General features: G+C 36.4%; 1 protein-coding gene across 1 annotated transcript in view; it reads right to left on the bottom strand.

Moving 5' to 3' along the window:
• The window catches only part of LOC109377070 (calcitonin receptor-like), a gene marked incomplete at its 3' end in the record, with an annotated part of 109,610 nt that overhangs the window by 42,841 nt on the left and 53,221 nt on the right, over positions 1-13,548 (bottom strand). Inside the window, exon 3 of the mRNA XM_019633296.1 lies at positions 1,918-1,997. Within this exon, the coding sequence (XP_019488841.1) occupies positions 1,918-1,997 (80 nt within the window). The remainder of the gene's footprint in view (positions 1-1,917; positions 1,998-13,548) is intronic.

Genomic DNA, 13,548 nt, shown 5'->3' with positions numbered 1-13,548 from the left:
CATTAAGGGCATATAGCTTTTCTGAATGAAGATCAGTGTTCAATGTTTTGCATATAAGCCATCTCACATGAATCTTCCAAAACAAAAGCAAAACCAATCTCTTAATTGATGCCTTATGTAGCAGTTTAGCTGCCATATATGTGATGTCACTCCTAAAGGCTCAAGTAAATGGCACCACACATATGACCACCAAGCTGTCACCTATAGCTGTAGTCCACAGCCAAAACATGGCTGGTTCTTTAAGTTAATAAATATTTTGAGGCACTGTTCTAGGGTCTAGGGATTCAGCAGTGAACAACACTTGCAAGGTCCCTGCCCTCAAGGAGCTTACAGTCTAGGAAGTTTCATCCATGCTAATAATCATGGAGTCCAGGGGAAAGCAGTCTGATTTGAATGGTTATGTGCTCCAGCAATTCACACTTTGATGTAAGATAATTGGCCTACTTTTGTGTTATGGCTGGGTTCTAGATGTACAGAGACAGGATCATTACAGAACTGTTCTGTAGAACTTGGAGAAATGGTCCATCTCTGCCAGGGTTCAAACCTATTAAATGTGGAACCCATGTGACTGTGCTGAAGGGAGAAATTCCTCTTGATTGCCACAGACAGAACTGCTCTAAAAGAAATATGAATCCAGAATCCACAAATATAACCAAGAGGATTTCCATGTCACCATCTTTAATCATGCTAATGTATATGTTAGAATTATTTGTAGGTTTCAGTTACTTATACTTTTCAAAATAGCAAAGGATAAAATAGAACTTGTAATGTGTTAACCCTGGTTCTTCCACGTAGGATCATACTCCTAGTTGAGTCCTAGGTACTTTCTACTTAAGCAGTAGATAAAGAACAAAACTGCTGCATATATGATAAATTCAAAGCAAGTAGGGAAAGACAGCTAAGTAAACAACAACAAAATGCTTCCCAGATGAACCTAGTTTTTCTGTTTTCATCATTGTTGTTGCCATTGTTATTATCACAGCAGTTTTTGAGTTCTTGCTATGTGCTAAGCACAGTTTTAAGCCTATTGTTTTACCAAAGATAAGGAAGAGGAAGTGAGTGGGTAGTTTTGATGAATGTAGATGAGCCTGTGACTACACATTAATGAAAAATGGAAATCCTAAAACCCCAGTCAAGCTTTGTTTAAGTGAGTATAACAGTATCACATACTAAGTGATCTTTACTGCCAGCCATGATTCATTGGCCAATGTAGTTCTGATGTAGAGAGCATAAGGATCAAGATAACTCCAAATGTACTTATGTAAAATTTACTCATCTCCCTTTCACATGATATTAAAATGATATGATGGTGAGTTAACAAAGTTGACAGAAAAAAATAGCCATTGATAGGATTTTCTAAGACATTTATAGCTCTGACTACTTGCTAAACCATTTAGAAATAAAACAATATAAAATTACATGAAATGGACATGATTTAAAAAACTAGAGAGTTATGGAATGAAATATGTTGAGACTTCAAATTCTTAGTCAGTTTTTGATAAGAAGTACATTTGAAAATCAATAAACAGACTAAAAGATTTCAGATGTTTTAAAAAAACAGCAACCCCGAAACTAGGACTCAAATCCACATCAAATATGAAAAACATTTTATCCAAAATTATTAACCTTCAATGTTAATTTCCAAGACAATAAGGAGATGTCTTGAATTAACACTAAATTTTTGTAAAACAAAGTTCATATTTCTGGGTAAGCCTAACACTAATCTAAATCAGTGTAAGTTCAGAGGGGAGATTTGTTAACAAATTATTAAGAAAATGATAGTTTTGAGGGACTTAGTTTTGGCTTCTGGAGAACAATATCTACTCTTACTAATGTCCATTCACTCATACTCAAAACATTACTCCCTATCTCAGCATTCTGGATTAATGTAGTTTAGAATAATTTTGTTTTACTTACATTTAGAAAGATGAACAATACGAAGCACCAGCGAGTAAGGGTGAATTTCATTTTTGTTCTGGCATACGATCTTCTAATTCCTAGAGAAATTAAAAAAAAATAGCAAAGACATTTAAATGAATATAGCTTAGATGTTGACTATAGTCTTTTTCTTGTCCTTCTATTTGACTCGAAGAGAATCAATGTTCCAAAACATCCTAAATAAAATCCATGTAATAGAACAGTATGATTGGATCTGCATGTTCTGTGTCCCTTCCTTTAAGCCAGGAAAGATTATTGTCTAGTTGTTGTCTAATGTCCTCCTATTAAGATAATCTGGAGTCACCTTTACATATCAAGACCCACATAAAGAATTCAGAGAAATCAAGATCAATCACTGTGGACTTCAATTAACATGTGGCATCAATAGAACTGCTGAAAATTTCAATGGAAACATCCACAAGAAAGTCACCTCATTGGACACGAACAAGTAAAATCTGTGATTTGGAAAGGATTAATAGTCATGCCTTCCAGGTAATCAAAAGGCCAACTTATTTAAGGAATCTGATTGAGAGCCTTGAGTATTTTTCTTTCCTGCCATTTTTTCTTCAAGCTTCAAGTCATTATTAAGAATTAATTTCTTCCAGAACAAGGATTGAATATGTCACCTAGCAGGTCACCATTCTTACTCAAGACCACAATAGTCAGAAACAGACTGCTAAGTCACAAGTATCAGCAGTTTTTCATGACTCTGCATACAATTTTACATAAGAAAAGATAATAAAGGGGAAAAAATTTAAATATATATATATATATATATATATATATATATATTTCTTTTCATCAGTGGGATTTGTGTGAAAACTATATGTCAACTAGGGGTAAGTAGTTATCATGGCATCTAACACTATATTTATTGTATCACTTATGGATTATACATATTCTACTAGGTGTGAGTTAGTGTCTACACTGCATGCCTATATACTTGTCCTCAAAAAAGTAAGTTGTATTCAATTTACATATCAGTACAACAGGAAATTGAGAATGTAAAGTATAATTTTCAAGTGTCATCTTATGTGCTGATCATTATTTATTGTTTCTGATTTAGTTCAAGTCTAGTAAGTTAAAAACACATACATGTACTAATAGCTAATGCACTCACTATAAAGGATGCAAATATGGGTGAGCTGGATGAGATATGGTTTTCTTACAAGAAACAGGGCATAGTGGGGAGGGTAAGGAATAGATATGAAGAAGGCATGTGCTAAATACAGACTGGGTTAAAAAGTTCAATAAAATGGTACAAATATAGAGCTTCATAAAACAGAATTTCTGATTGGGAGGAACAGCAGAGATCTATGGCCAGAGAAAGCAAATTAAAACAAATATGGAGGCCGTAAAATTTAGGAGTAGCCAAAGAATAAGGAATATAGTAGTTTAATTTAGCTGGAGCTTAGAACTTCTCAGGAAGTAAAAATAAGGCTAGAAAAGGAGGGTTTTTGAGTGCCTAGGAAATTTATTAACCAAATTACCCTTTTAGCACATCATATGTTTGCCATGCATTTTCATCTATGTATACATACAACCTAACAACCTTACCTAAGCTAAACCCCTTTCAGATAAGAATTATGTTTTGGCTATCTATATACCTCTGGCACTTCACACAATCATTTACACATGATTATTATTATTGATATGATGGTGGCTTGTGGTCTAATAAATTAAATGAAGCATAGAGCGCTGTGATTTTTTTTACAACTGCATTCTTTCCACACCACAACAGTAACAAATTTGAATGTATTATTTTTCCTATCCAGTTCCTTGCGTTCCCGTGTCAGTCAGTGGCTTGCAAAATTATCCATGAATTGTCCAAATGAGAAACCAGGGATCAACCTTGATTCCACCAACTTCCTCATGCCCAACATGTAGTCTCCAGTACTCCACATCAAAGGGTTCTCCTAGCTGGCTTCACTCTTCTGCAGAGAAGCCTCTAAGACTTTGTCCAGTTGGGACAGAAGTAACCCATGACCACAGTTCAACCTCTAGCCCAGTTTAATTTTTCTTAATCACCTTCAGCAATTCTGTTTGGTTCTGATTTCAAAGATATCTTAAGGTAGAAGTTGCTTAGACCTGAATAAAATGGGTTAAATAAAGGAATAACCTGTGGTGTTATTAAATATATTTAACTATTGTTGCTACTGAAACATCCACTAATTAGAACAATTTCTGGTTGTTAGCCACAGGCCCTGTTATGCCAGTGCTAACTAGTTGTAAACCAGACCTGGGGTTCTCTACTTCCCTCCCCTCTCCTGTAATTTTTCTGCTCGTTGTGCATGTATCTCTGTATGTTTGTGATTGCAGAAATTGAGGTGGGCCTGAATGAGGCAGAGTACTAATTGTATTTATAAATTCACTCATCAGATATTTACTGAGTCAGGGGCACTCCTTGCTCTTATGAGTCGTTATGCACTGCAGAGAATGCCTGAGTGGGAGCTACCCTTTCGTGCCCCCTTATTTATACATTTCCCAATCCTCTCGCCATTTCTGGGGTTTCATACAAAGATATTTCACCTTGAATCTTACCTTACAAGAGACATGTTTGCCACTGTATTTCCTATTCCAGTAGCATATATTTACTAACAGAGAAAAGCACCATCAAATGTAATTTAATCATTGCAAAGCTTTTCTTTCTATTAAATTGTTTAAGGATCTATTTCTCTGAAATTTGAGTGCCTTGGAAAGTATTATTTTTGCAAAGCTGTGTAAGCAGTTCAAGAGGAGCTGTCAAATTAGCTGGGTTCTCCTGAAACACAGAGAGATTAAGCAGGATTAATGACATCAGAGATGGGCAGTTGAGCTGAATCCCTAAATGTCAGCCATGATGATGCAAATAGTTTTCATCACAGCAGTGGTTTCCCACTATAGCCCTAACAGCTAATATTCAAGGCTCTGGTCAAGGTGACTTTTATCTAAAGTACGGGTGTCGAAGTCAATTTCAATGTGACAATTTAATATTTCAGGCAAAGTGAACATTTTGCAATGTGTTTTGTTTAATAAGTCTTGGTCCTTGTGAGGAACTTGCATATAACTCACTTTGTCAGTTCATTTTTTAAAAATTAAATATATAAAGAAGTTGTGGTACATAAAACAAGACTTAGCCAATCATAGATTTAATTAGGAAGACTGAAGAAGAGATCTTAATGAATGTGATTTGGCTTCAGGATGTAGATGGGCTAATAATCGAGAAGCACACAGCCCAACTTCAGTGAATTCAGGATGTGTCTGGGGGCATCTAGGAAACCTCGATCCATAAGTAATCCCCATTCACATTTTCCTAACATCTGACCAAATTCCTATGACATCTTGCAATTCCCATGCCTTCTGTCGGTCTGCATTCAGTGATACTAGCTAAAGGAAGCCCTGCAGAAGAAGGGCTAGAATTTATGCAAAGCCAATGAAGTGATTTGGAATAATACAACTGACCAAGAGTTTATTCGATCAGGACCTGTGTGACTCTTCTCTGACCTTGACTGGCAATAGCTTCTCCAATACAGCTTGACTCTAACAAAGTCACTGCTTGCCTGCTGTTAATAGCATGGTTGATAAGGGGCAGGTCTTCCTGGGGCCTGAACTAACTGATGGTTAGGAAGGTGACAAGTCAGAGCTCTCTCTCAGTCTCTGTTCTCAGCTGTAGGAGTGAAAGGATACACCCTTAAACTTCAGGCTTTAGGTTCAGAAAAGTTCTGATATTCTTTGGAAAGTTCAGTGGAACCTAATGTTTATCAAGAAAACCTATGTATTATCTTAGTTAATTGATACCCAAGAATATATGGTAGTCTTTAGCTATATTAAAACAGACTTTTGTTTTTTTAAAGAGAACTGGTGGGGATGGAAGAAAGGAAACTAAAATGAACTGAATGCATACTAAGAGCCAGGTAATTCTATATGTTATCCACACATCAAATGCAAATAAGCATTACCCCCACTTTATACATAAGGAACCAAAGGTTCACAGATCTTAAGTGACTTTACTAAGTTCTCACTGTCAATGAGGGCAGTGGCAAAATTTAAAAACAGTTCTTCAAAACCATGTTCTTTCCAAATTTCACACTGATGCTAGAAACACACACATTTAAAATCAATATTAGGTAATGATAGCTTGAAAATAAGCTGCCAAGGATTTTTCTGTTTAATTGGTCTGTGCTTTAAAGCATATGTAAGATTTTGCTATGGAAAAAATATAGAAGTTTGGTAAATATTTAGTCTCTCTTAAATTGACAACATTCTATCTGAAGATTATTAAATATGTTAAAAGTATTTCATCCTCTCTCTTGGTTAACAGATATTTTACTTGGAATTTTTATAGGGTTCAAATTTGTATACATTTTAAAAATAATTAATTCCAAATAATGACGACAATTCCCTTAGAGTCTCTTCATGAACATCCCTTGTTGAAGGGTCACAGGCCAATGAGAGTTCTTAGCTCTCATTAGGAACCAACTCACTGTAACCACCAAAAACCTCCAGTAAGGACTAAATCTAAAAGACATTAGGAGATTTATGGCTACTAATGTTAAAAACATTAGACAAATGTAGTTTTCCAAGACCCACTGTATTGACTATATTGACTTTTATCTAAATCATGCACATAAATCATACTTTAGAATGATTATTGCTTAGAGACATGTAAATTATTTAGATTTTTTTCTAACTTTACTGAAGCAATTATTCACAAATGCTTCAGTGTTAGTTTCAAAGTTGCTCTCTGCAGAATTGTGCTAATTCTAGGGTTGGCCACCAAAGTGAATATTGGGCTATATACTACAACAAATACTTCTTGATTAACTGCTTCAGTGTTCCTATGATGTGTAATTTAAAAATGCAGCACTGTATTTTTCTTCTTTTATCAGAATCAAATGCAGAATCTATACAGTGAAAGAGAATTAAGATCAAAATCAAACTTCTCAATTCAAGGGTCTTTTTTTTGTTGTTGTTAGTTTCAGGTGTACAAAACAATGCAATAGTTATCCTTTCCACCCCTCACAAAGTGACAATCTCCCTTCCCTCATCTACTGCCCTCCCACTCCCGATATCATACATATCTATTACAATTCCATTGACTCCATTCCCACCCTATACTCCACATCCCATGACTATATATGTATTAAATTATAGTTGACATATAATATTATTCAACAGCAGCTTCAGATGTACAGTGCAGTGGTCAGGCCTCTACACCATCTATGAAGTGGTCTCCCTTACAAGACCCAGCAATTCTACTCTTAGGTATTTACCCAGAAAAACCCAAGACACTAATTCGAAAAAATATATGCACCCCTATGTTCAAGGGTCTTCTTAACCCAGTATGAGTGGTGAGGCAAATGTTCACAGACCCTGATGCCAGGGCCCTCCTAACCAAGGAACTGTAGGAAACAGAGCCAGCCAAATGTTTTCATCTGGTCCATAGCAACTACTGCTTTAGAGTCAGCTTAGTTAAGCACTGACAAGAGAAAGGTTGAAATAATTTAGAAAGGTATAAAGACAAGCCCATTAAAACAAATACATAATTTAAAGGAATTCCCAAATATAAAAAGCAACACTTCTATGAGTAGTTCTCTTATATTGCCATCTATTAATAATTGTAATAATGGAAATATATAACTATCTTCTGGCAAAGTTTTGCTTTATTAATATCTAATTTTGTAAATTACTGAATGATTTTACAATATGTGTCAAAACCCTTTGACCAGGGTTCCCCTGCAGGACACAATCATAAATTGGCCCAGATTTAATTATACATATATTCATTATAACATTGTCTATTATAGTGGAATTTGGCAGCAAACTGAACACTTAAAATAATGGATTTGTTATAAACTTTGGTATATCTACACTATGGGATAGTATGCAGCTATTAAAAATTGTGTATTAGAATATTTAATTACCTAGGTAGATGTTTTCTGGTACATTATTACTTAAAAAATGACTACAAATTGAATACACAGTATAATCTCATTTTTGTAAATGTATACTTATACGTGCTCAGAACAAAGGCTTGAACCATACAATAAAATTCATTTTTGTGTTCTTATTATGTAGAAGGCACTATCAATGCATTATCTCTCTCAACCCTTTCAATAGCCTTTCTATGTAGGTTCTATTACTGTTATAATTTTGAAGCTCTGGAAACTGAGTCTTTGAGGGGCTAGGTAAAAGATTGGTTAGATTTGCTGTGTAACAAACAACCCTCAAATCTCAGTGGTTTCAAAGAATAGATATTTATTTTTTGCTCACGTTGTGTGGAGCTCTGGGGCAGTGAAGCTCCCTTTTGTGGATCTCTTCCACGTGACTTTCTTTCTGTGAGTAAGGCTGGAGGAGCAGTGCTGACCTGGGGCGTGTGGTTCTCATGATGGGGGGTGGCCATGCCAGAGGAGCCAAACCACAAAATGGCATTTCAAGCTTTGCTCAGATGGGATAAGACACCACTGTGCATACCCCATTGACCTAAGCAACTCATAGCATCACGTTCAAAGTCAATGTGTCAGGAATGAATAAAACATTTCTGAGGAAGGAGACAGACACACACACACACACTCAGGAAGATTGCACAAGTTTCCACAGCAGAGTAAGTGGCAAAGACAGTACTAAAACCTCTCAGGAGGTGGACTTGCAGATAATTTTATTTTGCTTATATGCATTTTCTATGTTTTACAATGTACAGGAATTGTTCTTGAAATATAGGAAAAAAGAGAGGAATAAACTAACTTGCTTTTATTCTGGGTTTTTATTCAGTGTTGCTAATAGGAACGAACGCTCCCTGTGGTGTAGTTTGGAGCACAGAAGAAGGAAGCTATAGAGGGGAGGAGGGAAAGTTACACTCATCTCACCTTAATTGTTTGGATCTGCTTTCAATCTGCCTTCCAATAACTGGAAGTATACTTAAAAATAATGTTTGATAATAATCCCCAGTAAGGAATATCCCACAAATTAGTGGAAGGCACTTAAACCAGTGGGAGTGCCATTTCAGTAAGGACCATTCTCTATAATTAAAGCTTCATTCATGATGCCATATACAGCAAGAAACAATAAAAAAAAAGAGTGAGTACTAAATTAGCAATACATTTAAGACAGAATATCTGATGAGCTTACTAATTATATCCCTTAAGAGAGCCCTGATGATGATTAGGTGTTGAAAATATATTTCACAAGTGTAATTACTAAGCCATAAAGGGAAATGAATCTCAGTGGCCAATGACGAATAGTCATAATACACCCATAAAAACTACTCCCAACAAAACACAAAGGCAGGACACATCCAGGGATAGTACAGAAAAGGACCCAAGTTTTCCAGTTAACTTCTTATCACTGTTTTGTTTCTTTAGAAACTCCCACCAGCAAAGGAAAAAAACCACAAATTCTACGTTACATTTCACATGTGCTTTCCCTAGTATACACTACCATTGTGACATTATTTAAATGTAGCTAAAAATAGTTAAATTTTGCAGCATCTGTGCTTGAAATAAAGGCAGCCACTGACTGCAAAATGATAGGCCATAAGAGAGTTACAATATCTAACCTCAGCAGTATCTGGTACTCAAAGAATGACAGCGGGAATTCTTTACATATTATTTCCTCTGTTAAGCAAGTCTTTTCCTTTCCCCTATTGTACGTGAAATCTGTGGTCTGCCATCTTGGACAGACACTCAAATAGTATTTGTAAATATGATAGGCCTCTATGTCTACAGCACTTCTTAAAGTTTTAAGACCTAAAAGAGATAAATGTTCAAAATGTTCAGTGACTAGCCTTGTGATTATATCTTTGACGAAAAATGCTGGATTGGCAATTTTATGTAAATTTCAACCATGTTATATCTTGTAGTGGTATTTTTTTTTAGCATGATAGTTCTCAGGAAGAGACAGGTGTTATATAAGTTATTTAAAAAAAAAGACACCTTAACAACAACAAGAAAAAAGAAACAACTACATTATAAAATGGACAAAAGACTTAAATAGAAATATCTCCAAAGAAGATATACAAATGGCCAATAAGCACGTGAAAAGATTATCAGTACCACTAATCACGAGGGAAATACAAATCAAACAAACAGGTAAGATTTTCAACAGCAACTATAATAGTTAAGTGGCCAGAGGTCAGAAATAAACTACAATTATTTACAGCTATATTGCTTGTGTGAGAGCCAAATAATGGTGAAAATTATGTCATATGTAAAAAAAACTCTAGATTTTGATCACAACTAGAGATTTCTTTGTTAAATCTTTGTTTAATCTCTTACAGTTGTAGAAACTCCAAAATGTATAACATTTCTGTATGCTAATTTTATTTGCTTGGTTATGTGTGTCATTGCCCACAATAAATTTTTGGAGTCATATCACTTATTTAAAGAAAAAAAATTGTATTGACTTTATATTTTGTGTCAGATAGTGTGTTAGATGCTGGAAATATAATAGTAAACAAAAGTACATGAGATTCCTACCAATATGACGCTTAAAGTGACATTGAGGAGACAGTTAAAAAAATTAGGAAAATAAATGCAAAATCATAATTATAATGTGTGCTGTAAAGGAGAACTTGGAGTTCTGAGAGTCTCTAATAAGGGGCCTTAGCTAGCAAGGATGGAGAGGGAAGATTCCTGAATCAGTATAGATTGAATTAGCTGTGCTGGAAGAGTTGGAGTTTAGCAAGCAGAAGAGGAGAGAATTCTGGGTAGTGGAAACAATAGGTAAAGTCCTATGGTTTTGGGGAAATATGATGAATTTGAGATTCCTGTGAGCTAAAGTGAGACATGGGGCTGTAAAAGGAGTAGGGGTCAGATATTACACAAAACCCATATGTTATGGGCTGAATTGTGTCCCCCCCAAATGCATATGTTGAAGTTGTAACTCCTAGTACCCCAGGATGTGGCTGTATTTGGATCACAGACTGGGTGGCTTAGATAGCAGAAATTTATTTGCTCACAGTTCTAGAGGCTGGAAGTCCAAGATCAAAGTGTTGACAGGGTTGGTTTCCTTCGTTGATACTTTGCTATGGCAGCCCTAGGAAATTAATACTCCATATGAGCCCCATGAAGGCTCTGCCTCCATAACCTACGATCCATGGGAAAGCCTTTAAAGTGTTTTAACAGGGGCAGAGGGAGGGGTGGTGACATGATAGATAGGTAACTTGGAGAAAAATTTGGAAGAGGGCAGGGATAGAAGTAAAAGGCCAGTTAAGGAGGTGATCGCAGTTGTCTAGGAGAGAGACATTGCCTATTTGGAAGTGATTTAGGAAGGAAAATTGATAGGACTTGATCGTGGATTAAATATGGGAAGTGTGAAGGTGAGGGCAGCGTGCAGAACTCCTAGGTTTCTGACTTTTTATAGCATGACTGATGGGGGGGCGATTTACTGATACAGAGTCAGGTTTTGTCCGGAGGCTCCTAAGTTTAGGACATGAAGTGGTTTTACTAATGACCAATTTCACTGTTTCTTACCCATATTCTCCTAGAAACATGTATTTCTTGGCAGCACACTTAAGGCTACTTCGCCAACTCACAGCGACTTGAAGAGCAAGCACAGAGGTGTTGTTGAATGTCCCTTAACATGTTTTCTTATGTCCTTAAACAAAGGACATTACCAAACAAAAACCAAACAATGATCTCTGCACTGAAGAAGAAATAGCTAAATGGCCCAGCGGGAAATACATAGGAATATGCTGTGGTTACTACATGCTACCAAACACCCAGATGGCTTAATTGTTTGTTGAATCATTTGGCCAAACAGCTATCTGTGGTGATTGGCTTGTTTTTCACTTCAGTTGGTGACTAGGGCATAAGATCTGGCGAGTCTCGGCTTCCTAGTTTCCTTTACTAAGCAAGAACGTATTCCCCAGGAAGTGGCTAATAATCAGAGAAGAATAAAGTCCCAAAGAGCCAAATTAGGGTTAGTTTAGTGAGAATGAAGAGTAAGCAGCCTTAGTGTAATTAAGAAGGGCAGCAGAACACTTCCTTAATGAACACACACACACACACACACACACACACACATTGAGAGAGGGAGAGAGGAGTAAATATACTAATGGGGTGAGAAGTGGTAAAACTGGGCCACGTTAAGCTGTTAAACATCAGCTAACACCTGACTGAGAACTTGAGTGCAACAGCAGCATTTCCAAAGGACAAACAGCTAGGTGGCAGGACAGTGAAGGGCAGAGAGGGGTGTGAGCCAGGATTGAAAGAGGCAGGGGCACAGGTCAGGTAAGGCAGGTATATATGGGGCGTTAATGTGGGGGTTCTTGAGACAGCCTGGAAAGTTGAATCAGGCCCCCAGGAAAGAAAACATGACCAAGAAAGAAAAGCAGAAGAAACAAATAAACAAAAACCATCCCCTTCATCATTGTTTGTGTAGGATGGTAATCACGCTGATGAAGTCTGCTTTCCTTTGTGCACAAGATGAAGATGGCTACCTCTTCTGTATTTTAATCTCTAAGAATCAGTGCTCCCCAATTCACAAGACCTTGACCTCTGATTAACTTAAGAGTTCCAGGATCAAGTCTACAGTATGTCATAGGATACTCTCAGAGAATCTCATGGGAACATAGATATTAAATACAATTAAAACCTTTATTGCTATTTGGCATATACCCAAATAAAGAAAAATGTATAGTTACTGCACAAATATCAACATAAGAGAATCCTAATGTATATATTGGGTATTTCACCAAAAGTAAATTCAATGTACTTAGTCAACACAAGGGAGGAATGAGTCAATGCAAAATGTAATGTATTTTCCAGTTGGATATACTATTCTCTCAGAAGTATGGGTATCAGTAGGCATGTGGACTCCTAAAGGAGGGTGGGCTTTCTCAACACACTAATGAAAGCATTAAATGCAATTGTTTTTTAATGGAATTTGATTGAATTTAAACCTTAATTCTGCTTCTATTGACATTGAACTCTCATGTAGCAATAAGTAAAATGAAAGCTATGACTGTAAATAGTAGTTGAAAGGTGTAGTGGGTTGGGTCATAGAAATATTTTTAATTAACCTTGTTTGAAATGAAAATCTAGTCAAAGGCATCACAGGTAGAGTGCCATCCTTGTAATGACCTATTTGTATGATCATAGCCCCATTTATATATAAAAAAAATGTTGGATATGGTTTTCAACTTGTACCAAGCTCCCCAAAATAAGCTTTCACTTGTGGCAGATTGTATTCTCCCAAAGATAGCAGCTCCAACATAGATGTCATCTCACATGATTTCTTACAATGTGATGTGGACATTCCTATATCAAGAGGTGGGGTCTATATTCCATCCTCTTGAATCTGAGCATACCTTAGTAAATGACTTGATCTTCAGAGTGTGGCATAAATGGCTCTTCATGACTTTCTAGGCTCATCTGTAAAACGCTGATGGTTTCTCCTTGGCTCTCTCTTTTTTCTTGATAACTTCCCCTGGGAACCCAGCCACCAGGTTGTAAGAAAATCAAGTATGTGTGTTCTGATCAATAGTTTAAGCATCAACTGCCACACATGTGATGAAAGAGCTTTGAGATAATTCTAGTCCCCTACCTATAAAGCTTCTGGTTGAAGTCCCAGACTGCAAAGAACAAAACCAAGTTGTTCCCACTGTGCCCTGTCTAAATTCCTGACCAACAC

Source organism: Hipposideros armiger, unplaced genomic scaffold, assembly GCF_001890085.2.
Source record: "Hipposideros armiger isolate ML-2016 unplaced genomic scaffold, ASM189008v1 scaffold_1279, whole genome shotgun sequence".
In the NCBI taxonomy this organism is placed as follows: Eukaryota; Metazoa; Chordata; class Mammalia; order Chiroptera; family Hipposideridae; genus Hipposideros; species Hipposideros armiger.
Note: the sequence above shows the minus strand (reverse complement) of the source record. Positions and strands in the feature narration are given on the sequence as shown.